General features: G+C 63.3%; 1 protein-coding gene across 7 annotated transcripts in view; it reads left to right on the top strand.

Moving 5' to 3' along the window:
• Positions 1-27,778, top strand: part of LSP1 (lymphocyte specific protein 1) — a 36,021-nt gene that overhangs the window by 3,135 nt on the left and 5,108 nt on the right. The window contains exons 1-8 of one of the 7 annotated variants that reach the window (XM_033402558.2): positions 9,688-9,832; positions 22,682-22,819; positions 23,843-24,010; positions 25,711-25,909; positions 26,239-26,328; positions 26,574-26,617; positions 26,787-26,868; positions 27,639-27,773. In XM_033402558.2, the coding sequence (XP_033258449.1) occupies positions 9,771-9,832; positions 22,682-22,819; positions 23,843-24,010; positions 25,711-25,909; positions 26,239-26,328; positions 26,574-26,617; positions 26,787-26,868; positions 27,639-27,773 (918 nt within the window). In that variant the 5' untranslated portion in view covers positions 9,688-9,770. Of the gene's footprint in view, positions 1-9,687; positions 9,833-12,635; positions 13,145-14,350; positions 14,455-14,610; positions 14,765-21,353; positions 21,380-22,681; positions 22,820-23,842; positions 24,011-25,710; positions 25,910-26,238; positions 26,329-26,573; positions 26,618-26,786; positions 26,869-27,638; positions 27,774-27,778 lie in introns of those variants that run through there. The other 6 variants (XM_049714020.1, XM_049714022.1, XM_049714025.1 and 3 more) reach the window with 6 other exon arrangements.

The following is a 27,778-nucleotide window of genomic DNA, read 5'->3' on the forward strand; positions in this document are numbered from 1 at the left end:
GCTGGCAGCTGGAGGGAGGGGCTGAGCCAGCCGGGAGGCCTTGCTTGCCTCAGTCCCCCTGAGGGAGCTGGCGGTGGGAGGAGCCTGTGGCATGTGAGGGTCAGAAACCCACGGGTGGGAACCCCTCCACTCAGCCAGGTACCTGGTGGCCCTCCCTCCCTCTTGCCCTCTCCGCAGGACCGGCACCACCTGGTATAGCCGGGCACACGGCCCTGGAGGAGCGGGCAGTGCCAAAAGCCACTCAGGAGGATGGTGGAGCCGGGCGGCATGAGGCCCCGGCCCCGGCAGCGGGCTGATGGGGTGGAGGGATTGGGGGCCGCACGCTGGGGCTCCTTCCCCAGCCCTGCCCAGGGCCCAGACCCAGAGGCAGCAGTCAGAGCTTGGTCAGGCCTTGGGACCCCTGGGTGGACCTGGTCTCCTCCGCCCCACGTCAGGGGTCTCGGGCGCCTGGAAATTTCCCAGGACGGGGGGAGGCCTAGGTCAGCCCAGATGATGGATGCCTTCCTCCTGCGCCCACCTCCTGCCTCCATCTGGACACTTCCCATTCCCTCCTTGGGTGGGGAAGAGGGAGAGGACCTTGACACACATTTGGGGAAGTCGCTGCACGGCCCACCCTGCTGATCTGGGAAGCCGGAAACCCTTCCCTGCATGCCCGCCCCCTTCCTGGTCCCCAGTTCTCTCCTCATAAACAACCCCGGAGCCACCGGGGCAGAGCCAGGAGGGTCTCCGGTCCAGAACGGGCGGGCCCCCCAGGGTGGCATTGTGGGTTTGGGCATTGCTGCCCTCCCTCCGCGACCCCCCCTCCCCCGCCTGCCTCTGCCTCAGTATCCCTCAGAGGGTGCCAGAGCAATGGGCCAGCCCTCAGTGGGGAAGATGAGGGTCCTGACAGCAGCAAGAGGCCCCTGGAGCTGGCAGGCGTGGGGCCGTGAGTGTTGCCTTTGCTCTCCTGGGCTCTGAGTTCCAGGTGCAGGCGGTAGGAGGCGGGTGGGCACAGAGCCCCAGGGCACACGGCACCGGCTGCTGCACCTGGCCTAGTACTTTCTGGGGCGACTGCGCCTTGGCCCTTAGGCCTCAGTTTCCCCATGTACACGGTCAGAGTCACAGTACTCAGCAGTCACTCAGCCACGCCAGCCTCGCCAAGCTCTGCAAGCCAAGGTCCTCACTGTACAGCCAGTGAGGCAGGTGCTAGGGCCTCCCTTTCCAGGGGCAGAAGCTGAGGCTTAAGGGTTGAGCCTGCTGCTAGCATGTGTTTCCTAACGCGGCTTCCCTGCAGCGGCTCCTGGGGGAGCCCAGGCCCCCTGCGACCCGGCTAGGACTCAGGGTGACCCAGGGGTGTCTGGGCTGCCCCTCGTAGGTGCTCAATAACCCCACCACTGCTGGTCCCTGAGGTTCCCATGAAGACGAGGGCCACCCCAAATAGGGCACAGCTCAGAAGACACCCCTAGGGACCTCCTCCAAAGCAGAAAGGGGACTTAGCTTGGCCATAATGAGCTGGTCCTCTCCAGAGCCACCTGGAAAGGAGCCCTCAGCTTCTCTCTCAGGCCCCAGCCCTGAGCCCTTTGCATCTGGGGATCCTCTTTCTAGGGGGGCCCTGGGCCATAAGACAACCAGTGAGGGGAGTCCCCAAAACTCCCCAAACCCTGAGTGCAACTGAGGCAGACAGAGTCAGACCCTCTCTGCCGATGATGAATTGAGACTTAGAGGGGAAAGCACAGGCTGGGGGTGCAGGGCCAGGGGATGTTCAGCCAAACGGGAATCCAGGCCCGTGGTTGGGAAGCCAGCCCAGCCCCTGCCCCTTCCCCCATACCCATGAGCCTGAAGGGAGGGGGCTGGGGCCTGTGCGGGTGTGGAGTTTATAGGAGATAAGAGGATTGAGAAAATCAGGCCTCCTAACACTGCCCAGCCAGCACAGCCCTGCAGTGCCAGACACAGGCAGATAAGGGGGGGTGGGGGTGGGCGGTGTCGGTGGCGGGAGAGGAAAGCCCCGGCCCTTTCCCGGGGTCAGGCCAGTCTGTCCAAACTCCATCAGCTAACTGTCTCCAAGCCGGGAAGGTGGGAGTTGGTGGGTTAGCAGGGGGAGCACTGTCTGGTCTCACTGGCTGGCAGGGAGGGGCTGTCTGGGAACCTAGGAACTGAGTCCACCTCACCCCGTAGGAGTGGGAGGACCTCGGGGCTGTGGCCTCAGAGCCTGGAGCAGGGCCAGCTCTGGGGGTGGGCATTTGCAGAGGTCAGCAAGGACAGCCGGCAGAGGGTGGGGGTGACAGTTACTGGGGGGTAGTAGTGGTGGGTACAGCCTCAGCTTCCCCACTACCCCAGGAGCTGTTGGTGAGGACAAGAGGCTCACTGCCCTGCTCTATGCCTGGCAGGTGGCATCACAGATGCTGTTCCTTCCTGCTCCCAGGGAAAAGCACAAACCCCTCACTCTGAAGGTGTCTGTACCCCCTCCTCCCTAGGGAGAGGAAACTGCTTTGTTGATGGTTTCCCTTCTGAGGTCCCAAGGCTGCCAGCTCACCCTCTCCTCCTCTCTCAGTTGCCTCCCTTCGAAAGATAAATGGGACATGGGACAGATGCACCTAGCTAGTTGATTCTAGAGGAATCTGGAAAGAAGCCTTCAGCCCTTCCCCAAATCCCAGCTTCATCTCTATACCCACCACTACACCACCCTGGCTCCTCTCCCTTTGCTGGACCTAGGCACATATAAGACAGATGAGTACTCAGAAACACCACTCTACTTGGAGTCACCCAGGAGCCACTGAAACCACCAGCCCTGACCCCTCTTCTGCACCCCACCCCCCATGGGCTCTCACTGCTTAATGCACCTTTCTTTGGGATACAGCTCTATAAGCGTGGACTCGTGTGTGTGTGTGTGTGTGTGTGTGTTGAGAACATCTGAACAAGAGGGCAGATCCCTCCCTCTCCAGCCTCTATTTAAGTTCTATTGTGGTACTCAGCCTACTGGGGAGAGGGTATGCTCTCTTATGTTCTTCAGCCACAAGCTTATGAGCCATGTCTTAGTCACAGAAGAAAGAAAAAAGGCTCAACAAGAGAGAAAAGTGTGAATGAAAGAAAAGGTAGATGAAGAAAGGTAGGAAGCAGGAACAACTGGATGATGGATGGATGAATGGATGGATAATAGGTGGATGGAGGGATGGATGGATGGGTGGATTGATGAGTGAGTAGATGGATGGATGATGGGTAGAGGGACAGATGGGTGGATGAATGGGTGGATGGATGGATGGTTGGATAGATGGGTGAATGGATGGGTGGATGGATGAATGGATGGTTGGACAGACTAATAATGGCTGAATTGATGAGTGATTGCATAGATAAATTGTTAGTAGATGGATGGGTGGATGGATGAGTGGGTGGATGGATGAGTGACTGGATGGATAGATGGAAGAGGGAATAGATGCATGGAAGGATGAAGGGTAGAGGGATAGGTGGATGGATGGAGAGGTGGATGGGTGGATGAATGGATGAGTGGATGGATGGAAGGATGAAGCATGGATGGATAGGTAGATGGATGGATGGAGGGATTGATGGATGAGTAAATGGGTGAATGAGTGAATGGATGGAGGGACGGATGGGTGAGTGAATGGATGGGTAGATGGATGGATGAATGAATGGTGGGAAGATGGATGCATGGGTGGGAGGGTGGATGTTTGAACAGATGGGTGGATGGATGGATAGGTGGATGGATGAGTAGATGGAGGGAAGGATGGATGGATGCATGGTGGGCAAATGGATGAATAGGTGGGTGGATAGATGAGTGGATGGATGAATAGGTGGATGGATGAGTGAATGGATGGATGGATGGATGGATGGGTGATGGGACAGATGAGTGGTGGGTAGATGGATGGGTGGATGAATGGATATAGGTTGGTGGATGGATGGATGGATGATGGACGGATGGATAGGTAGATGGATGAGTGAATTAATGGATGGAAGGATGAAGGGTGGATGAATAGATGGATGATGGGTAGATGGTTGGATGAATGAATGGATGGATGGAAGGATGGACGGACAGATGGATGGATGGATGGATGAGTGAATGAACGGGTGAATGGATGGGTGGGTGGATGAGTGGATAGATGAGTGTATAGATGAATGTTGGGTAGAATAATGGGTACAGAATGAAGGGATGGTTGGATGGATAGATGATGGGTGGATGGATGAGAAGACAGGTGAATGGATGGATGAATGAATGGATGGATGGATGGATTATGGATGAATGAATGTGTGGATGGACGGGTGAATATATGGATGATGGATGGATGGATGGATGAGGGGTGGATTAGTGGATGGCTGAATGGGTGGATGAATGGATGAGTGAATGGTTGGATGGATGGATGGGTGGATGGACGGGTGATTGGATAGATGAATTTTGGGTAAATGGATGGGTGGATGGATAGGTGAGTGGATGGATGGATGTATAACGGGCAGATGGATGGATAGACGGATGGGTGATGTATGCATGGATGAGTGAATGAATGGATTGATAAATGTATGAATGGAGGGATGTTTGGATGGATAATGTGTGAATTGATTGGTGGATGGATTGATGGACGGATGGATGGATTGGTGGTTGGATGGATGAGTGAATGGATGAGTGGATGGATGGGTGGATGGATGGATAATGGGTAGATAGAAGGGTGGATGGGTGGATGGATGGGTAGATGGATGGATGGATGTGTAATGGGTGGATGGATGGATTGATGGATGGATGGGTGGATGAATGAAGGGATGGGTAGATGGAGAATTATGGGTGGATGGATGGGTAGATGAGTGGATAGATGGATGGACGAGTGAACGGTTGGATGGGTGGATGGATGGATAGATGGAGGGATGAGTGAATAGATGGACTGATGAATGATGGGTGGCTGAATGGGTGGATCGATGAGTGGATGGATGACTGTATGGGTGGGTGGATGCATGAATGAGTGAATAAAGGAATGAATGGATGGATGGATGATGGATGAGTGGATGAGTGGATGGCTGGATGGGTGGATGGATGGATGGGTGGATGGATGGTTGGGTGGATGGACGGGTGATTGGATAGATGAATTTTGGGTAAATGGATGGGTTGATGGATAGGTGAATGGATGGATGGATGTGTAATGGGCAGATGGGTGGGTGATGTATGTGTGTATGTATGTATGGATGGGTGAATGAATGGATTGATAAATGTATGAATGGAGAGATGTTTGGATGGATAATGTGTGAATTGATTGGTGGATGGGTGGATGGATGGATGGATGGATGGATGGATTGGTGGTTGGATGGACGGATGGATGAGTGAATGGATGGATGGATGGATGGATGGATGGATAATGAGTGGATAGATGGGGGGATGGGTGGTTGGATGGGTGGGTGGGTGGATGGATGGATGGATATGTAGTGGGTGGATGGATGGATGGGTGGATGGATGGATGAATGAATAGTTGGATAGATGGAGGTTGAGTGAATGAACAGATGGATGATGGGTGGATAAATGGGTGGATATATGGGTAGATGAGTGAATAGATGGATAGATGGATGGATAGATGAATGATGGGTGGATGAATGGGTGGATGGATGCGTGAATGAATGAACGGGTAGATGGATAGATGGATGGATGAATTGGTGTATGGACACACGGAGTGGAATTATGAATTGGTGGATGGGTAGATAAATGTAATGTTACAGATAAACGACTGGACAGATGAATATAGATGTAATTGGATAATGGGTAGAGTTTTAGATGAACAGATAGGCAAATATAGAAAGAGACAGAAGAATAAGAAGACAGATACTGAGTAAATAGATGTATGGCTTGGTGCTGGATGAACTATTGAAGAGATAAATTGGTGAAGAGTCAGACCTAAATCAGGGATTTTTCACTCACTGTTCTCTTTTCCTAGAACACTTTCTTCCATCGATGTGTGGAGCTACTCCACTCAAGTGTCTTTACAAGTAAGGAAAGGCTTATTCCTCCCCATGAGGCTTTCTTTGACTCTCATATATAAAATGTCACCCCCCCTCCATAACTCCATATCCTCTTACCCTGAATTCCATCTTCTATAGCATTTACCGCCATCTGATACATTGCAATATATATTTCCTTGTTTATTTATTTTTTATTCCCACTAAATGTCATTTTGTGAGAACAGGAACTTTGCTAATTCTAAACAACTCCAGCACCTAAAAAGTGAATACAGTCAGCATTCAATAAGTTTGTGGAAAAATATATGGATAAGTGGAAAAATATATAAAGATAAATTTAGAGATGAATGACTAGGTGGTTGTTTGGATGAGATGTGGATGAATGAATAGATGAATGAAAATAACCGTAACTAACATTTATTGGCAATTTACTATGTTCCAACTACTGTTTTAAGTATTAACTCATTTGGATGGCCTTATGGGCAAAATAATGGACAACTATGTATATGGCAGGACAAACATATACGTATTCATGCACAATTGGATGTCTGACTTGCTAGGTGGCAAGACGGTTAGACATATGGATGGATGAATAGGCAGATATACGAATGGATCTATGAAAGGGAAGGATAAATAGTAAAATATTTAGATAAATGGGAGGACAGTAGAATATTTGGAGAGATAGAAGAATATATTAAATAATGAACAAATAGTTCACCAGTTGCATATATGGGCAGATAGATATACAAATTGATGAATACATAGATAATAGTAATTAACATATTGAGTAGATATTATGTTCAGGATAGGTGGATGACTAGCTAAATGCTTCTTTTAAGTGTTTTACATGTTTTACATGTATTAAGGCATTTAAATAAATGGATGGATGGATGGGTATGTACATGGATGGATGAATGGAGGGATAGATGAGTGGGTGGGTGGGTGGACACTTGCTCAATGAAGAAATGTAAAGAAATAGGGATGGACGTGAGTATATACGCATTGAATGGATTGAATGAATTGATGGAAGAATATATTGCTTACATGGACAATTGAATGGATAGATATATTGAGAAATTGATGGATTCATAGATGATACAAGGAAAAACAGATAGCTGTATAGAGAGGACAGATGGAGAGCATGGATGGAGGATGGATGGACAGATGGAGGATGGACTGATGATGGATGGAGGATGAATGGATGGGTGGATGGATGGATGGATGGACTTATGGAGTATGGATGGATGGACGATGGATAGAGGATGGATCAATAGGTGATGGGTGGAGGATGGATGGATGGAGGATGGATGGAGGATGGGTGGATGGTGGATAAATGGATGGATGGATGGATGGATGGACAAATAATGGTACAGTTGACATCAAATACTCTGCCCTATTGCTCGCGTTGGGACATGCCCTAATTGGGAAACTGAGTCCTGACCACCGCATTTAAAGATCTTTTCTTGCTACCTCCCACCCATCAGTCTGATGAATAATCGTGCAACACTATTTAAGTTCTAGTGACAGGAAACTCCTGCCACCCCAAGGCAGCCCTCTACCCTGTGGAAATATTTTTCCTTCTTTTGAACCAAAATATACTTTGGCACGTTTCATGCCTGGCTGTCTGTGACTGGGATTCCAGCAGTAAGAGCAGGAGGCAGGAGGAGACGCGCAGGTTGAGATGGAAGGGAAACACACGCTTACTTTCCCTGGGTGATCTGGCCCCGTCGCCCTCCCTCCTCCCACCAGAATCCTGAGGTCTCCGCAGCTCCAGCTGGAGGCTGGGGATGGGCAGTGGGCACAGCTGTTCTCTGCGGCACACCCCACATTCTCTGGCTCCTCTGGGTTGTGCGGGGGGAAGGGCAGGCTGTGGGCCACGGGACACGGCCTGTTACGTGGGGGGGCGTCTGAGCCGGACGTCCCGACCCCCACAAAGTCTTCACCAGACAGCCACCACCTGAGCCACTGGGACCTATGGGCCACGTGGAATTCTTCTGACGCCGCTGCCCCCTCCAACACCCAGGGATTCACCCACGTGTCCACCTGCTTGCCGGTCCGAGCCTAACCTGACCCTTTGTCCACTCACACACATGCAGGTGCTCACTGGCCCTGACCGCCTGGCACAGCCAGAGGGCAGACTAGCTGGGGAAGCAAGAGGGCCATTGCTCTGCGTGCGGCCGTGGGGTGGAGGGAGGTGGCCGGGCCAGTGCTGTGGTGGCCAGCTGTCGGTAGACGGGCTTGGTTCCGGCTGTGCCGGGCCCCTGCTCTCCGACCTCGGGTACTAGTCTGAGCCTCGGTTTCCCCATCTGGGACACAGGTACGGTGGCGTCTGCCTGTCAGGGTGGTCGTGGGCGTTGGCGAGCCTGGTGAGCTCCTGGATGTGAGATGGCTCGGCCTGGAGCTGGCCCTCGGCGAGTCCCGGCAAGTCCCAGCGAGCGAGCCCGAGTCTGGTCCCTCCCTGGTCCGGCCACTCGCCTGGCGTGTGCTCCAGTGAGTCACGGCGACTCAGCCCAACCGGAGAAACAGTGGGCTGGGCTGCTCCTCCTGGGGCCTTGGCCAGAGCCCGGGGGCAAGGGGGGCCGCTGGCCAGGCCACCACACCGACCTCGTGCCACTGGCCACTTCTGGGGAGCATGGCTCTCCCATCCCGACGGGAGAGGCTGTGTTGGCCTCTGCCTTGTGGGGTGTCGCTGCTCCGACCTTCCAGTGCCGTCTGGCAGGGGACGGGGGAGGGCAGCAGCCTCCCCACTGGGGAGCAGACAGGATTCCTGGGGTGCCCCGGCCTCCCCCGTGAGGTGATAACAGGAGCAGAGGGCTGGAAAGAAACAAAGGGAAAATGGAGAACGGGAGGGAGGGGAGAGGAGGGAGGGGGAGGAGGGAGAAGAGGAAGGGAGGGGAGAGGAAGGGAGGGGGAGGGAAGGAGGGAGACAGAGATAGAGACAGAGAGACACCAGAGGGAAAAGAAAGGAGAGAGGGGCTGAGTGTGGGACCAGGGAGGCCGGGGGGCAACGGAGGAAGGAGCACGGGCCCCGGGCCGGGCTGGGCAGGGCCGTGGAGAGGGCCAGAGGGCAGCTAGGCCAGGGCTGGGCAAGGGGAGAGGCGGGCAGGGATGGGGAAGCAGATGTGGGGGACCAGGCACCAGTGAGCGATGGAGATGGGATGCAGGAGGGAGGAGCCTGCAAGGCAGGGAGCAGCCGCCAAGGTGGCCAGGGCAGGGGAGGGGGGAGGCGGGAGAGGAGGAGGGAGGGAGGCTGCCGCCTGCCCATCACAGGCCTCTGAGGTCCTGCTAAGCCCCCAGGCTGCTGGGCTGCGAGGGTTTTCTCTCTGACATTTTTACTAGTCTCAGAAGGAGGGGGAGGTGGAGGTGGAGAAGACCGAGGGGGGCGGGGGAGGGGGCTGGGGGGAACCAACGGGAAGCAGCTGCTAGGCGTCCTGGAGCGGGAGAGGGGCCGCGAGACCCAGAGTCCGCGAGGCCGCAGAGGCAGGGACAGAGGGGCACTCGGACAGCCCGGGGGCAGCCAGTGGGGAGCTGGCCCAGGGGACCCCCAGGGGCCAGAGGGGCCAGGACAGACAGGCGGAGGGTCACAGACCAACAGACACAGAGAGGAGGCAGGGGAGGGGGTGTCAGAGCCAGAGACCAGCCAGCCAGCCAGAGGGAGAGACAGAGCAAGAAGGAGGGAAAGGGGGAAGGAGAGAGAGAGGGGGGAGAGGGTCCCAGTGGCAGGGGGAGTGGAGGGGGCAGGGCAGCCGCAGAGGGCCGCAGGCAGGAGCCTTTGAAGAAGCAGCCGCAGCGTCCCGTCCCCAGGGCTGGGGTCAGGCCAGGTCGCCGGCCAGGCGGGCGGCCGCATCATGAGCAGCTCTGCGCTCCTGAGAAGGAATTCTAGCAAACAGGGCCTGGAGAGCCTCCTGAGGTAGGTCCCTCCGCCCAGGCTGGGGCGCGGAGGGCAGGGCAGGGTGCCCGCGCTGGTGCCACCCACGGAGGACTGGCACCGCGGAGCCTGGGCCGCCCGGGCGTGGGGCTCCCCAGCCTCCCCCAGGAGCCTGGCCCCAGCCCGGCAGCTCTGCGGCCCCTGTGCCGCGGGCAGGGTGTGGGGTGCACCAGGCTGTGGGCCTGGCGTGCGCACGTGCGTGTGGGTGCGTGCGCGCGGGCCCGTCCCTTCCTCTGCGCCCCCAACATCGCGTCCTCTTCTCCCAACTGCACCACCGGGCCTCAGGCAGTGGCCACTCTCTGCTCGAAGACCCTTCCCCGGGCCCTGGGTCTCCGCGCAGGCCCTGCACTCCCCGGCTGAAGAGCGTGGCCCCAGCGTGGCCTCCGAGGCCTCCTCTGGTCCTGCAGGCCCTCGGGGACTGTCCAGTCACCCTTACTTTACAGATGATGAAACTGGACTTAGTACCACATTCACCACCCCGGCCCTTCGGGCACCAGCCCAGCGCGGAAGGGGCCACGGGCCACGTGAGTTCTTGGGCCTCAGAGCCGGATCTTCCCGAGCTGGAATCCTGGCTCCTGCATCCTCGGGCCATGGGCCAGTGCCCAGTCCTCTCTGGGCCTCAGTTTCCTCCTCTGTAAGGTCGGGGTGTGGTGGCCCTGCCTCGCAGAGTCCTGGAAAGAGAGCAGAAGCAAAGTGCCGCAGGTGGGCTCAGAGCCGCTGCGCACTGTAGGCGGCTCCCTGCCTCCCTCTGAGCCGCCTGCAATGCCCTTCCTCCTCCTCCACCCTTCCAGGCATCTAAGGCCCAGCGGAAATGCTGCCTCCTGCGTGCAGCCCGCCTCGGCTTCTCCTGAGCTTGGAGGACTGCCCTCTTCCGCCAGGCCTGCGGGCCTGCTCCCTGCCCCCTTGGACGGCATGGCACAGGCTGGGCAGGCTGCCAGCTCCTGGAGGGCACCGGCATCCCTCAGCATTCCCAGTCCACCCCAGCTCTGACTCTGGGATGAGGGGGTCAAGGTGTGCAGGTGGGCTTAGCAGCCTCTGAGGGGAGTTGAGAACAGCCCCGGGCCCCGTCAGCAGGGTCTCTGCAGTCACGGAGGGATGGCTCTCTCCCTGCCCCACCCTGGCCTGACCTTAGGGCTGCGACCCCAGGGTGGGGCCCAGAGAGAGGGTTGGAGGGGGCCCTGCTGGGCGTGCTCCCTTGGGGCCCCGCTCTGCCCGTGGAGAAGGCAGGCCCCCCTGGGTCTCCTGGGCTTCACACCTGCCCAATCCACGTGTCTCAGGCGGGACCTCCCGTTCCTGTCAGTTGGGATGTGTCCTCCCAGGAGTCACTGCTGTCCCCCTGTCCCCAGCCTGTGGTCCAGGAACAGAGGAGTGCCTGCTGGGTCAGTCCCCGGGGCTCCCCAGCGCCACGTAACAAATGGGGAAACTGAAGCCATGGGGGCGCGTTGCCCAGCCCACTGTGGGGGGTGGTGGTGCAGGGAGAGCCCCAGGGCCTGGCTGTGTGCACAAGCATCTGTTGTCACAAGCATCCGTCCAGGTATGGCTTTGGCTCAGTTCCCAGACCTGGTGCCAGGTTGCTGACCTGGGTGAGCGGGGGGCGAGCTGGAGGTGCCAGCGGGGCTCAGAGGGTGCAGCTGGACTGAGGGTGGGGGCAGGTGGGCACGAGCCCCGAGGACCCAGGCAGGTGGCCAGCCAGGGCAGGGACGGGAGGAAACCTCCCTCTGAGCTCCCCGGGGACTCCCGCTGTGGAGGGTGGGGCGGGGGGGGGGGAGCACGCAAGGGTCCCTCGTGAAGAGTCGTGGAGTGCGTCCGTCCGTCCGGCCACGCTGAGCAAGCCCCCTGCACGTGGTCATGCTCCCGACGACGTGCACAGACCCGCACACGCTCCAGGCCCCTGACCCAGCGGCCGGCGGGGCTACACATCACACACCACACACAGATGTGACTTCCTGCCACCCTCTCCCGAATCTAATGGGCCTGCCGGCCGACAGGCCCCTTGTCCCCGATGGGCAACAGAAAACAAGACTCGGAGAGGCTATGAGTCGCCCCGGGTCCCCTTGGGAGTGGGGAAGCCGTCCCCCTCGCCCCCTGCCTCACCCCAGTCCCTCACCTCGAACGCCTGGGCGCAGGGGAAGGGGGCCAGCAGAGGGGGCGCCGTCCCCTCCGTGACAAGCGCCGCGAGGGTTTGCTGACACCAGCAGTGGCTGGGGTGTAGACTGAATCCAGTTTAAGTGGATTAAAAGCGACCCTATGGGCCCGTAGGGAAATCGCCTCCCTGCCCCGCCCGCACCCCTCACCCAAGCGGCTCACGCTGGGCTGCGGCGTGTGGCCACCGGGTGCTGAGCGGAGCCGGTAGGCGGGCAGGGTCGGAGCCCAGGGCTGACCCCCTCCCCAGCCCCCGTGCCCCCAAGCCCAGCTCTGGCTGGGAGTCACTCCCGGACCCCTCCAGCCACCCTGGGGGATCCAAGCCTCTCCCCAGGCCCCCCCCCAGCGTTAGGGGCCGTCGGAGGGCAGCGAGGGGACCCTGGGTCCATTCACTCCCAGAGGACGCTGGACTCGGGGCCACCTGCCGGGTCACACGGTCCTCAAGGGCCTGGCTTTTTAAGGTAGGGGCTGAGCTGGCACAGTGCAAGGGGCTCCTGGTCCCCCAGGGGAAGCTCGGGGCGCCAGAGGAGCCCCCAGCCCCCGGCTCCCAGCACACATCCACCTCGGACACGTTGGTGATCTCCATGCCTGGCTCTCCCACCCTGGCCAGCCTGTCCCAGGAGGCCTCTAGGGAGCCCAAGTGGCAAGAGGGCGAGGGATGGGGCCGGCTGCGTTCTGGGCTGGCCCACGGGGACTGGGGGAAGCCAGGCCAGAAACTACGGTGTCAGAGGGGCGTGGCTGCTTTGGGCCCACCCAAGGGCCCGCATCCGGGGGTGGGGTGGCTCCTGCCCTGGTCAGGCCAGGCGCCCGGTGGGCGGTGCTGCCACGGGTCCGGGTGGTCTGTCGTTCAGAGCGGGTACTGCCCTGGGAGCCCGGGCGAGCCAGCAGCAGGGGGTACAGGGACCAAGTGGCCCAGCCCCTTGGGCAGGGTGTCAGGGCCGGAGCCCAGAGCGCTGAGGTTCAGGCCAGGCTCCAGCCCCGACCCGCAAACCAGAGTGGGAGAGAGCGGCAAGTGAGTGGCGGCCAGCGCGCACCGGGCACCTGGGGGCTGGCGCCCCTGTCCCTGCCAGAGCCTCGAGACGGCGCCCCACGGCTCCTGGGCCCTGAGGGACAGCTGGACAGGGTGTGGGCCCCAGGAGCGGCTCAGCACAGGTGGGTGGCCAGGGGCTGACCCACTGCAGGTGGGCGCTGGGTGGCACCAGACCCCGGCCCACCCCAGGAGGCGAGGGTGCCGGGCACATGAGGGACGGCTGCTGCCCATGACGGGCGGGGAGGTCCTGAGGCTTGTGGAGGTGAGGCTGCGGCTGGGGTGTGCCCTGTGGACCCTGAGGCTCTCCCGCCGGGATGTGTCCTTCCCGGTGGTGGGTGGAAGAAGTGGGGGGAAGACAGAGTGGAGAGGGCAAGGGGCAGCGGGGCCCCTGTGAAGACAGAAAGGGGACGTGTGGGGACAGGACGGGATGAGGGCAGGGGACAGGACAGTGGTCAAAAGGAGGGAGAGGCAGCAAAGGAGGGGCTGGACGAGGCAGGAGATGGGGATGCTCGAGGGGTCCTGGGATGAAGGAAGGGGCCCCCGGGGGCCGGGTGGAGTGGGCACCCAGTACGGGGGGATGGGGAGGGCAGCAGTGACCACCGCCTGTGGTGACCCTCCCGGGAAGGTGGGTGAGGGCAGGCAGGTGAGAGAAGGGAAGGCGGGGAGAAAAGGGAAGAGAAGGAGAGGAAAACCCAGTGAGGAGAGGGGAGGAGGCAGGGGGGCCCGGAGGCGGCACCCCATTCCTGGGCTGGGCCCTCCTGGATGGTGACCCAGGGGCTGCGGGGTTGGGACCCTGCCTGTGCCTCCTTGGGGTGGGGGGCCCCCAGTGAGACGCTGCATCTCTGAGCCTCAGTTTCCTTGCCCGTGGAGGGTCACTTTGTCCCTTTAATGGGGTCGTTCCGGCCGAGCCCCTAGCTCTTGGCCAAGACTTTGGGGACAGAGGACCGGGGTCTGGTGGGACATCCAGAAGCGTGGCGCCCCACAAAGCTGCTGAGGCTGAGCCCACGCCCCCACCTGTGCGGGCGGGGAGGCCGGGGTGTTGGCCCCGCCCTGGGGGACAGGCAACAGGGTCTGCAGAATCACAAGACACACAGCCAGGGGTGGCATGACAGAGTGAATTAGGGCCGGTCCAATGGCAAAGCCCCTGCACCCCCAGAATGATCGCTCCCAAGGGGTCAGGGATGAAGGAGCACCTTGAAGGAAGGGCTGGGGGCTGCGTGTTGGGGGCTCCGGTGGCACAAATGGTGTGGAGGCATCAGGGAGAGGGTCCCGCTGCTCCGTGCACGTGGGGACCCAGGGATCTCGGGGAGGGCGGAGCCAGGAGCAGACGGACAGGTGGTCAGATGCCAGGCTGCACCTCCTGCCCAGGTGGGCAGACAGGTTTGGACGACGTGCAGACCCCGGGACTCGGCGGAGGAAGAGAACCCCTTTGGTGCCGACCGCGGGGAGAGCCACGTGTGGGGCCTTGGGGAGTGGGAGATGGACCCGGGGCTCCTCACAGGAGGAGGGGGAGGGGGTGGCAGAGGCTCCAGCCAGTGCCAGCCACCGGTCGCGTGTCCTGAAGCGTGCCAGGGCCTGGCCCCGTGAGCGCTCTGAGGGCTGTGCCAGGCAGTCCCAGCTGGGCTCGGCAGCGTCCGGCTCTCCTGGAGGGCCGTCCGGCGCCAGGAGGAGACTGGGCCGGGCCCGGGGATGCGGCTGGAGCTGGTGCTGTGCGGTCAGCCCCCGGGTCCCATCCCCCGGAGGTCGGCCCGGGTGATGCAGTGTGTAGGCGTAGGGGTGGGCAGGGCGACTCACTGGTGTGAGGATGGGGCGGGGGTGCCTAGGGAGGTCTCCTGGGCTGCCGCGGCATTTGGCCCAGGCCCCCGCGGCGCTGTGGTCAGTGACTCGGAGGGGAAAGGAAAGACCCGTGTGCGTGGGGCACAGGGCAGAGGGGGGAGCAGCGAGCGCAGGGCCAGCGCCGGCCACAAGCACGCCGGCCACCCCCAGCCCAGATGGGCAGGCTGGTCTGAGCAAATGGGGGCAGAGATGTAGAAGAGCCAATGCCAGGAGGCCGACCATGGAGCCCATCACAAGAGGTAGGCCATCCAGCCAGAGGGAGGTGACAGGCTGGGCAGCGGGACATTCAGCTCTGCTGTGGACCCCACGCTGGGGACCGAGCCTTGACGACCTGGGGGAAGCCTGAGGTAGAGGGGCTCAGGGGCCGCGTGCCCACTTTCCAGGCTCGGCGGGTCTTCGGGGCCCAAGGCGTGGGGCTCTGTAGGGCTGAGCTGTGAGAGGGGGTAAAGCCCCACGAGGAGGGTCACAGACTCCTTAGGCAGGGCCGCTTGCCAGTGCGTGGGCGCCTGGGTGGCAGTGAACTCTGGCTGGGCACCTTTCCCATCTGGCTGTTTGCGGGGGGGCGGGGTGCTGGGGGGTCCACCCGACCAGCCTGGACGACTTTGGGGCCAGTGGTGTGACGGGCAGGCCTGCCCTGCTGTCGCCCCCACCAGCATCAGAGCCTGGTCCCCGGGGGCCGCGTGGGTCCCGAGGCGGCCGCTGCGTCCCAGGTCTGGGGAGGAGGCAGCAAGAACCCAGGCGTCCGGCACTGCACAGTGGGCAGCAGCGACTGAAGCAGGGATGGGGGCCCAGCCAGAGGGCAGGGTGGGGTCTTGCATGGGGCGTGCAGCGAGTGGGCCGCACCGGGGAACGGGGCTGGCACGGGTCTGGGACCGGGCAGGTCTGCGGCAGGATGTAGAGCCGGAGTCCATGGGAACAGAGGCCCCTCCCACACCACCCTGTCCTGCAGGTGGGGAGGCAGGAGACGGGCGCACCGGTCTGGGAGGTACCGGGACTGTGGGTCACACAGTAGAGGGTGGGCTTCACCTCTGGACCCCGGGGGAGGATGGGAAGAGAGAGGCGGGGCTGTGGTGGGGGTCCCGGCTCTGTGTGCTGTGCCCCGTCCATGCCCGCCTCCCTTGGCCGCGATGCCCCTCGTCGTGTCTTCTAGCGGCCACCTTCCTCTCTCCCAGGGCCTCCTCCCACTGTGGCCCCTTGTCCCTCCAGGCTGGGTGCAGGCACAGGGGCCCCCTCACCTGAGAGGGCCTCTTGCCAGTGACTGCCCCCAAAATAAAGCTTGCTATAGGGGTCCTCTTCTGGGGCCCTTGAGCCACAGTGTGGGGTCAGCACTGGTTTTCCTGGCGGCCTCTAAGATCTGTAAGGGCAGAGGAAATGGCACCCATCTCTGGGTCCCTAGCACCTGGCAAAGCAAAGTGCTGGCAAAGAAAGGGAGGGGGAGGGAACGGGGTGGGGAGAGGGAAGGGCATGGGGAGACAGAGGCCCTGGGGATGGAGGAACGCGAGAACACAGGTCATCCCAGGCAGGCTGAGGGGAGCTGTCTGCGCTGGCTGGGAGGCTGTGGAGCAGGTGTCGGGTGTCGGGGTGTCGTCCGGGGTAGCCCGGCCCAGGGAGGGAGGCTGGGGCGGTGACGGTGGGGGGCTGTGGTCCCCCGTCTCCCCTTACCAGGGGAGACCTCAGGCCCTGCAGCATCATCTCCCACTTTCTTGTCAGCTCTAAGGTGGGGTGCCAGCCGGCCGAGAACCGGGCAGTGGAACTGCCCCAGCTGAGTGGGGTCTGGAGCCGGCAGACGTGGCCCCCAGGGGCCAGTGGGGTGAAGGCCCAGAGGAGACGGGGACGGGGGCTTGGCCCGAGGGTCCCTGGTGGCTGGAGGGCCGAGGCAGAGGCAGCCTCCCCAGTTTGCCCCGGGGCTGGCTGGAAAGTCGTGCAGGAGGGGGTCGTCGCCTTTGGGGGCTCTGGGCAGGGCAGTTGGGGTTCCCCCGAATGAGACGCCCCCCAAGAATTGCCCCACTGGGAGAAGACGAAGGGGTGTTGGGCATGGAGGCCACACTGTGATGCGCAGGTTCGGCCCATCTGCTGTGAGACGGGGCGGTGCCCCCTAGGGGCGGGAGGCAGTGCCGGCGGCGGGGTGGGGTCTGGGCTGACGCACTGCTGATGAACAGGCCCCACCCACAGGCTGCTCTGGCCGCTGCCCCAGGGCCACCGGCCCAGGTCCCAGAGCCCTCCCCTCCCTCGGGGCTGGGGAGCAGCTGCGGTCCTGGGGGGGCAGGACGCTCTGCCCTTCATCTCTGGGCCGCCCTAGGGTGCTGTAGCCTCGGGGCGCGTGAACCCCTGCAGGGCTGGCCTCTCTCCTGCTAGCTTCCGGCTCCCAGAGGCCGTGGCGGTGCCACCTCCCCCGAGCTCCGCCCGGTGCCCTGGAGACACAGCCGCCCTGGCCCACGCCCTTCGGGGTGCCGTCCTCTCTGCGGTTGTGGGGAAAGCCAGCTTTGCAGGTAGATGTCCCCTCATCCAGGGAGGCTTCCCGCACGTGACCTGCTCACGTGGCCAAGAGGGACATGGGGCGGGGTGCGGGCCGGGCCTCCCCTGCTGGGACTGCAGCCTCCTTCTTGGGGACACAGGTCTGCCGGCAGTGCCAGCCGTGGGGAAGCGGGAGCTGGGCCCCCCTCGGGGGGTGGTCTCAGTTTTACTCCCTGCCCAGTGGGTCAGCACCCCTTTTAATGGCCGGGGAGCTTGAGGCTGGGCCTGAGGTCTCCCCCTGCAGAGGAGGGTCAGGGAGACAGTACAGAGCCACAGCCTGGCTCGCCCGGCCTCTCCTCCCTGGAGCGCCTGGACTGCTTCCCAGGCCCAGCAGCGGCCCCTCCCCGGGCAGCCTGGGCCCTCCCTCCTGCCGGGGTGACTGACAGCCATCCCTCCTGCCCCTCCACGCCCCGTCCCTGCGGGCCTCATCGGGTCACCCCGAGGATGGCAACGGGCTCCCCACCTCAGGTCCCCTCCAATCACCCTCCCCCCTGCTCAGAAACTTTGGTCTCCCCCAGACCCACAGCTTAGCCTCTGCACCCCATCTTCCCGGGTCCTTCTCTGCCCCTGAGTCCTGCCCCACAGGACTCTGGAAGAGCTGGCACTCCCACACCCCCAGCAGAGGGGGACCCCGAGGCCCCCAGTGGAGGCTGACCCTGTGACCGCCCCCCTGGACAGCAGGCCCTGGGGGTGCCCTGCAGGGCGGGGAGGGGCCGGAGCAAGGGAAACTAGAGGGAACCTCTGGCCTAGAGCCCCTAGGGGCTTGGTGCCCCCCAGCCTTTCCCTCTCGGGGTCCCCATGGCTCCCTTAGAGGTTATTCATCCCCAGGTGAGCCGGGCCCCTCCCCACCTGCCGTTCCTTCCTACTGACTATCTCCCCGAGGTCTCCACGCACCCCGCACGTCCAAGCTCAACTCAGTGACCGCCCCCCCACAAGGCGGACCCCTCCCAGGTGCCCACCTCTCCCCTCCTGTCCCTTTGCCCCTGCAGCACCCAGGCTGCAGCTTCCCCCCCTAACTGCCCCCCGCCCCCAGCCGGCATCTCCCCCTTCTCCACGTCCCAGCTGGGCCTCCCTCCCAAATGCTGATCTGACGGCACCTGTGCTGGCATGGGCTCGCCCGGGGACACCCCACGGGGGAGGCGGGGCACCACTGGGAGCTCTCCCGCCCGCTGGCCCTGCCTCTGCTCTTGCCCTCAGCCTCTGAGGCTCATCTTTCAGACTCAAGTTCAAGTTCGATTCCTGAGCTTCCCTGGACAGTGGGGTGGGGCTTGCCCTGTGGGGTGTCTCCCTGGCATAAGACACCCAGTGGGGTACAGACACGCCCAGGAAGGCACTGCTGAAGGGGGGTGGGCCGAGAGGGGGGCTGGACCAGTGCCAGGGCAGTCGGGAGGGCAGGGGGGCGGTGGCCAGGTTCCCAGCAGCCGCGGCTCCCGTGCCCACACCCTCTGCCACCCCGCCCGCTGCCCACCTGCTCGCTCGGGGCGATCTCTGTGCCTGGCTCACCCCTCACAGCTGCCTCACTGCACAGATGAGTGACAGCCAGCATCCCGGTGCCCGCCGTGGACCCTCCCCCGGGCTGCCTGGGCGGGACCCATGCTGCCCACCAGTGAGGGGCACCCCTTGAGTTGTGGGGTGCGGGTGCTGCCCAGGCACCACTGCCCTCTCCTGAGCTCCCGGCGGGGCCCAGTCTCTGCGCTCGGGGGCTGCTCTAAGCTGAGGTGGTGGGGGGTGCGTGCTGTCCCCCAGCCCCGGCAGCCAGGCTGGGTGGCCTCTCTGGGGCTCGGGTCCCCCCACACCCCGTCCCTTCACGCGTGGGCTCTGTGGTCACTTGAGGCGCCGGTTGCTCTGCAGATGTCCACCTTGGCGTACAAGACCCCAGGGCGGGGGCACGGGAGGGGACTGGACACCTTGATGGTCACAAGGAGACAGGGGCCCCCTGCTCCGGCTGGGTGACCAGCCCAGCTCCCCAGGCCTCCCAGCCAGCTCCTGCCCGTGGTATCCAGGGGACAATGGCCAGGAGGGTGCCCTGCAGGTCTCAAGGGGAAGTTCCCCACTTCTGGCCTGGCCCGCAGGCCGGTCCTCCCTTGGGCTCCGGCCCCCCAGCTGAGCCCCGAAGCTCTTTCCAGAAGGCTGAAAAGCTTTCAGCGTCGAGAAGCAGGTGGGGTGGCCGTGAGCTGCCTGCAGGGGGCAGAGTCGAGACGGGACCGAGGCCTGATGCCCCCTCTGGAACCGCCACAGGGCAGGGGAGGAAGGAGGTTGGGACCGCGGGGAGGGCCAGACCGGGCCCAGGACTGGCACCATCGAAGCCTTGGTGGAGACTGGGGGGCTGCGGAGGAAGGAGAGGAGGGGCCCAGTAGGCGGTAGACGCGTTCAGCAGGGCTAGCCCCTGAGCTTGGGGAGCCCAACTGAGGACGGGGGGCCATAGCCGGCCCGTTGGGGTCTGTGCGCACTCGTGTACCTGGTGGGGCGAGGCGCCACGCTGGAGCGTGACGGGGGGGGCTGCAGAGCCCATTCAGCAGCCCCTGGGGCTGAACCCTGGGCGCGCCCGGAGCCAGAGCAGACGCAGGAAAGAGATAATTGCATTTGTGCAGGAACACCAAATCCCTCGCAGCTGCGCACGGGCTGAGCCAGGGCCACGGGCGGGCCGGCCAGCCGACGCCAGCATCCTGACAGCTCCGCCGATCGTGCCAAGGGGTCTGGGCCGCCGGCCGGGGGCGCCTTTCCCAGGCCAGAGGCCCCCACCCCACCCCAGGAGAGCCGCCCCCCTCTCAGTTCCCAGAACGAAACCCAGCTGTGGAACAGTGAGGGGGTGAGGTCATGGGAGGGGCCAGGAGGGGCCGCATTACTCACATCCTGGGGCAGGCGGGCGGGAAGGGAGGAGGCCCAGAGGAAAGGGGCTGAGCCGGCTCCGTCCTTGGGCCGCCGGGTCAGGGGCTGGGGGCCAGCGCAGCCTCTCCCAGTGTGGGGCTGTGGCGAGACCCCTACCCTGCTACCCTGCTCCGGCCCCCCTGAGCTCCCTGCCCCGAGGGCTCGGGGGTCACATGCAGACGGCGGGGAGCAGGGGTGGCCCTCGGAGGGGCCAGCTCCTCAGGAGCAATGTTCTCAGAAAACATGCCTTGGCCTCTGGCCAGGCGCGTTGTCAGGACGACGGCAGGAAAACACTAAACAGTGCTGGGGCCCCCTGGACGGCCCGGGGCCTGGGCTGCCACCTTGCCCTCACCTTGCTCCCCTGCCCGACTCTGTCAGCACATGGACGTCCGTGTGCACACGTGTGTGCACAAGTGTGCCTGGTGGGGGGCATTGGGACCCGTGCGTGGAGTGTGGGTGTGTGCGCCCACGTGGGCCTGAGTGGGGCTCAGGAGAAAGTGCGTACGTACACGTGTGCATTCCTGCCACGTGTGCGTGTGTGTGTGTTGGTGTGTGTGTGTGCGTGTGTGTGTGTGTGCCAGGCCCACTGTGCATTGCGCGGTTGAGTGCAGGCCTGCGTGGGGCTTTGCTGGCCGGGACACATCGCCCTACCGGTGGGCTGACCAGGCCGTGTGGCCTCTGCACTCAGCTGTGCCAGGGAAGGGTCCCCGGGGCTTGGGGGAGGGGCCTGGGGGGCAGGAGCTATCGTCCTGAGAGAGGCCCCACTTGGCCCACCACACATCCCACTGGGGCCCGTGTACACACCCCCACATGTTGGCTAAAAAAATCCCGAATGCCCAACACAGCCATCGGCGTGTGCAGCTTGGACATGGCAGTGAAAGGGGTGCAGTGCTGGTCTCACCCCTTGGAGGAATCCCCCCGGGCGCCCCCAGGAGAGGCTGTGGGCACCTTCTGTCCCCCCACTGCCCTGCTAGGCTTCTGCCCTCCGTCTGGAGGGGCTGTTGGTGCTCATGTGGGGAGGAGCCCTGGACCCTAGGTCCCCAACATCCCCGAGATCACCCCAGCCTCTTCCTCCCCAGACAGGACGTGGCCCCCAGCCCCCAGCCGAGGGCCTGGAGCAGGACGCTGATGGGAGCCAGGTGTGGGGGATTAAGTGGCTCCCTGGGGCCCGGGTGGGGAGGGGGTGGGAGTCAAAGTCGCTTCTGAGGAGCGGCACGGGGCGGGGGGCGGACTGGGGGTGCCGAGGGCTGAGCAGGCGGTTCGGTTTGCGTGGCTGGGGTCCCGTGTGGCTGCCGCGGGGGGAGTAGGCCTCGAGCTGGGGCTATGGAGGGGCCTGGCTTTTGTCTGGGAGGCTCCGAGGAGACCTAGGAGAGATTAGATCATGTGCTGGCACGGCTGCCGAGACCACAGAGCCGGCCCACCCTGGCCAGGGGACGGGGGCCCTGAAGGAGCGGGCTGCGGGGTCAGGCGGGGGACACGGCAGGAAGGGGCTGAGACCCCAGCTCGGGGCAGTGAGTGCTGTAGACGGAGACCCAGGACCCAGCTCCCGGGCTCTGGGGGAGCTGGGGTGGCAGGCCGTGCCAGCTGGCCGAGGCCTGCGGTGCCCACCAGGTGCCAACAGCCTGAGATCTGCTGGGCCGGGGCTAGGGTCGTCTGGCCCCGGACCCCCGGTCTCAGGCCGACCTGTGTGGACCCGAGGGAGGAACCCCAGGAAGTGTGGGAGTGAGGTCCCCTGTGCCTGCCTCTGCGTGGGCCTGTTTCCCCATTGACAGCACAGCCCGGAGAGACGCTGCACGGGGGCCGGGGGCGGGGGCGGTGTTGGGTGAGCTGAGAGCCCTTTTCGGGTCCTCCAGCAGGGCCGCCGTCTCCCACAGCACGGTGCTCCTGTGGGGCAGGAAGGATCGCCCCTGCTGGGATGGTCGCGTTAGGGGTGTGGCTGCCTAGCTGGGCCGCCTGGGCCTGACCTCAGCCCAGGCCACCAGCGCCCAAGTGGCCGAGGCTACAGCCGCTTGACTCAGGTAGAACAAACGAGTGACCCCAGCTGTCCAGCGGCCACAGCCAGCTCTCCGCACCTCAGCCGGCTCTTCCTGTAGCCTCCGGGCCCTGCCTGGGGCCAAAGCTACACTAGCCAGTGTCCTGGCTCCCATGAGGTCCAGGGATCCAGCCTGCTGGAAGGGGATGGAGGGTCTGGTCCCATCCTTGGGGTTTCCCCAGGCCTGTCTGACCCAGGGGCCCCCACATCACCGGGAGGCACGTGGGCGCCCAGAGACCAACAGCACCCTGGGACCTCCCCCAACCCAAGCACCCCTTCCCGACCACCCTTCAAGATCTCTGTTCTAAAGATGGGGAAACTGAGGCCTAGAGAGGCCTTGCTGGGGCCTGCTCGGACGGGGGAAGTGGGGTACGGGCCCCGGTGTTGACTCTTTCTCCGTGTCCCTCAGGCTCGCCACTCAGTGGAGCGTGGAAGGAGAGGAGGGTGCCGCCCGGGGGCAGCGCGAGCAGGAGAGGGCCTGGCAGCTTCGGGCCCAGGATGAGGGCGAAGGAGGCCAGTCCCTGGAGCAGCTAGAGCAGGAGAAGCTGTAAGCCGACACTGCCAGCTCACTTGTCCTGCGCCCCTGGGCAGAGGGCTGCCGCGGGGTCAGGCCCTGGGCTGGCGGCCCCAGAGCAGCTGAGACAAGGAGGGAGGGGCCCAGCCCTGGAACCCGGGCCGGGGGTGGGGGTGCCCTTAGGGTGTCGGTCGTCACAGCCCCAGGTGCCAGCGGAGTCTGCCGGACACCTGGCCGGAGACGTGTGGAGCCGCCCCCTACCGGCCAGCCTCCCGGGGTCCCGACTCCGGCCCTGGTCACCCTGCGTGGTCCCCCTTGCTTGGACCGACTCCGAGCGCAGCTGTGGGGCCCTGGCCCCCGAGCCCCTTGCCCTAGTCCTTGCCGTCTGTGACTCACTGAGGCCACATCCAACTTGGCGGGCCGAGGGCCGGCTTGTTCCCTCGCGGGCCCGGGAGGCCTCTGTAGCTGGGCTGGGCTGTTTTTCCAATAACGCTCCCCCTCCCCCAGGCCCTGTTTTGTTCCATTTTCTCCGAGTCAGCAGCTCTGGGTGGAGTGGGGTGCTGTAGCGGTCAAGGCCCCTTGGGCCAGGTCCCCAGCCTAGCAGGCAGGGACTGGGGGCAGGCAGGGACCACCGGAGCACAGGCCCGCCGTGGGGGACAGGGTGCAGGGCTCAGGCGGGACAGCAGAGGGAAACTCGGCACCCACCCGCGGGGGCCGTAGGTAGCGGGGGAGACACAGCCCAGCATTCGGGGAGCCCCAGGCTGAGCGGGGAGACGTGGCCCTGTTCTTGGGGAGCCCTGGCTTAATAGGGCGTGGCCCAGTCTTGGCCTCAGGTAGCTGCAGTCTGTGGGGGAGGCACAGTCCTGCCCTCAGGGATTCTCTGACAATGGGGGGGCCTCGGCCCGGCCGTGGGGTGCTGCCCCTGGGGCAGATGGGGTCTCCCACACTTGGAGCCCAGGGTGTGAGAGAGGGAGGCGCTGTGGACGGGGTGGGGGTGGGGGGTCGGCCCCCTGCCCCGCATCTGGCCCAGCCCTGAGAACGTGCCTGCTCTTCCAGCCTCAGCCCGAAGCCCTCGGAGGGCCCTGAACTGGACGAGGACGAGGGTTTCGGCGACTGGTCCCAGAAGCCGGAGGAGCGGCGGCAGCACCGCGGGGCTGGGGAGACCGTGGACGGTGGGGCCCCCCCTCAGGGCGAGAGTCCGGAGGGGGGGCAGGAGGAGGACAGGCAAGTGGGGGTCAGAGCGTGGAGGAGGGGTGCTCTGTCCAAGCCCCCAACGTGTGTCCGAGCGACTCCCTCCGCTCCCGCCACCCCAGTGGCCCCCCAAAATGCCCCCGTGGCCGTAGGGGGGGAAGGAGGAAGAGAACGAGACAGGAGGGCGGCGGCGGGGGTGCTGGTGCCGCGGGTGGGACGGGAGGAATCTCGTTGCTGGGCTCCCCAGGGCCCCGGCCCGTCCAGACCAGCTGTGGCCGCCGGGCGGTTACTCCATCAGCACATCTGCAGCCCACTGACGTCAGGGAGGCCCTGCGCCCCCGCCGCCGCCCCTTCCTCCCCCGGGGCAGCGAGCTCCATTCCCACGGAGGGGAGCAGGTATTTCCAGATGTGCGGCCGCCAGTCGGCCTGGGGGGACAAGCTTTCCAGATGTGCAGGCGCTCTGAACCAGGGCAGGCAGGGGGAGGGGCCCTGGGCTGGGGTCTGCTCTGGGGCCTCACCCGCCCCCACCCCGGGGGTCTGAGCCGCTCTCAGCACCCCACAGGCCGGGGTCAGGGGCCCAGCTCCGCTCGGGAGCTCCAGGCTAGGGGCCCTGTGGCCTCAAGGGTCGCCAGAGCCCCTCTTGGCCACCTCCCGTCCCCTCCAAGGCCCCTGAAGCAGCCCCGAGCTCTCGCTAAGACCCCTCCCGTCACTCCACCACCCCTTCCCATCCGCGCTCAGAGCCAGCTGCCTGGCCGGGGCCCTGCTCCTGGCGTGGCCCTCTGCCCACGGCCGCCCTCCAGGCCTCAGTTTCCCCCATCTGTCTCTGGGGGTCAGAGCACACTCTGCGTTTCTGAGCTTGGGGCGGGGGGCGGGGGCAGCAGGGTGGCCCATCCACTGGCGCTGGGATGGCTGCAGCCCTGCCGGTCCTGTTCCCTTTGTCCCCAACTGGCCGCCCAACAGCAGGGGGCACTCTAGCTCTTCTGTGGACCCTCCTGCTCTCACCAGGCCTCCCTGCCCCCCGCACCTGCCTGGCCTCCTGTAGCCCAGCTGAACGGGCCCTCTGTGAGCCTGCCGCTGGCTCGGACCCCGGCCCACCTTGGGCGGTGGTCTGCGTCTTGGCTGGCACGAACACCGAGGGGCCTGAAATCATGGAAAATGCGAGAATTTCCCATCTTCTTCTCCAGGGTCAGTCCCGCTCCAATGCAGAGTCGCGCAGGCTGCCAGCGGCTGGCCTCCCCCGCCCCGCACAGCCAGCCTGGTCTGCCCTGCTCCTCGCGGCTGCGGCCCTCTCTGTGACCCCAGCCCTTGCCTTGTCCCTCAGTTGACCAGCCCCCAGACAAGCCTCAGACCCCACCTAGCTCCCACCTGCCGCCCAGGCCCGCTCGCCTCAACCCGGAGCAGGCCGGGAGCAGGGGGCCCAGGCGGCCCCGGCGCCAGGAGGCCAGCCAGCAGGGACACCAACAGGCGAGACACGGGCCAGGGCTGGTCCTGAGGGCCTGGAGCCCGGGCCTAGCCTCAGTGGGCACTGGTCGCATGGCCCTGGCGACAGAGGGCAGGCTCTGAGGCCTTGGGCTCACCTCCCCAAAGAGGCCGGGGTCTTGAGATTCCTGGGCGCTTAACTGGTCTGACTGCCCATCTTACAGATGGGGAAACTGAGGCTTGGAAACGGGAAGGGACTCGAAGTGATCAAGTGACCTTCGACCTGTTGGATTGCCTCCCCCTCCCCGCCACAGGCCCCGCCAGCACGCCTTTGGGAGCCAGGGTGGCGACGAGCTGACCCCAGCCGGGGTCTGTCTGGAGGAGCTGCGTCTGAGCCCCGACTCAGAGCCCCAGGAGGGGCCGGGAACAGAGGACACAGAGCCCAACGGCCCCGAGGGAGCCGTCCAGGGAAGCCCAGGGCTGGCAGAGACCGAGGAGGCAGAGGATGAGCAGGTGCCGGTGGCTTCCCAAAGGGTCTGGGCACACCCCGGCCCCCGGGCTGCATCTGTCTCTGCTACCTGCATGCTCTGCGGGCTTCGTGGGATGGGCCCGGAGGGAGCCAGCACCCCCGCAGTCTCAGAGGGCGGTGGGGTTGGTAACCCTGCCTGATGGAACGCCAGCTCCTGCTGCCGAGAACTCCAGAACCAGAGAATGGCAGGGCGGGAAAGGACCTGAGGCCCAGGGAGGGGAAGGTGTTTCCTTCAACCAGTCCTGGGTGGGGCAGGAGGGGTGCAAAGGGGGCAATCATTCAGACCCCGTAACCGCAGACGTTCTGTTCCCAGCACCAGAGATGCCAGCAGCGCAGGACGCCCAGCCCCTTGGTCTTGGAGGGGACGGACCCGGGCTCGCCTCCCCTGAGCCCCAGCACCAAAGTAGGTTAAGCCCCAAAGCCTAGTCCTCTGTCCCGGACTCATGACCAATGACAGTCCCAGAGAGGCAGCCACAGGGCAGCTCCAGGACAGGAGCACGGCCTCCTTCTCTGCCAGGCTGGCTCTCAGCAGAGCCTTGTGAAACGCATAAACTGGGCAATGGGACTGGCGGGTGGGAGCAGCTGGGAGGGGTGGGCTGGGGGCCTTGCTCTGGCTTCGGAGGCTCAGTCTCCTCCCGCCCTCCACAGCTCAGCGACAGAACTGAGTCCCTGCACCGCTCCATTCAGAAGAGGTACGTCTGGTTGCTTCCCAGGCAGGACTCGGGGATCTCCAAGGGAGGGTTGAAGAGGGGACCCAGTAGGTGGAGATCTGGGGGCCCGAGAAAGCTCTGGTAGGAGCTCAGGGTGGGCATAGAAGCTGAGTGAGGGGGCCTGGGCCATGACCCTTCTCCTCTCCTCCAGTAACAGCATGAAGAAGTCCCAGCCAGCCCTGCCCATCTCCACGATTGAAGAGAGGCTGGAGCAGTACACGCAGGCCATCGAGGTGCGCACAGGCCCCTCCGCTTCTGCAGGGCCTCCTCCATTCATGCACCCATTTCTCCAGCCAACCAGTGTCTCTCCATCCAACCAACTCCTGTCCTTTCACCTGCACTCTTCCATCCAGCCAACACCCCTTTATCCAACCAACCCACTCCATCCAACCAGGGTCCCTCCATTGATCCTACACGCCCCCACATCCAACAACTAACACCCTTTTATTCAACTAACACTCTTCCATCCAATCTACACCCCTCCATCCAGTCAACACTACTCCATCCAACCAACACCCCTCCATCCTAGCAATGTTTTTCCATTCAGTCAATGTCCTTTCATCCAACCACTATTTTTTGTTTGACCAATGTTCCTCTACACAACCAACACCACTCCCTCCAACCAACACCCCTCCATCCACTTTCATCCAATTAGCTCCCCTCCATCCAGCCATCATTCCATCCAACCAACACCCTTCCGTTCAACCCCTGCTCCTCCGACCCTGTGCCAGGGGCAGCACGAGGACAGCCCCACATTTGTCTCGTATCTCACCCATCACCTGTGCTCTGCAGAGCAAGGGCGGTGTCTCACAAGTACACCGAGGGGAGGAAGACACGTTTTTGCAGAGCGCCTTCTTCCAGCCCTGCGTTGGATAAGCAGTCCTGGGGGAATGCAGCCATACAGAGGACGTCATCTGTGTGCCGGAGCGGCTCACACAGGCCTCTCTGATGTGTTCCATGTGGCTGTCCAGTAAAGTGGTCCTGGGCTCTGTCTCCTCTGCAGACCTCTGGCCGGACCCCAAAGCTAGCCCGCCAGCCGTCCATCGAGCTGCCCAGCATGGCCGTGGCGAGCACCAAGAGTCGCTGGGAGACGGGAGAGGTGCAGGCTCAGTCCTCCGCCAAGTCCCCCACCTGTAAGGTAGG

The sequence above is a fragment of the Orcinus orca genome, chromosome 8 (assembly GCF_937001465.1).
Source record: "Orcinus orca chromosome 8, mOrcOrc1.1, whole genome shotgun sequence".
Taxonomy (NCBI): Eukaryota; Metazoa; Chordata; class Mammalia; order Artiodactyla; family Delphinidae; genus Orcinus; species Orcinus orca.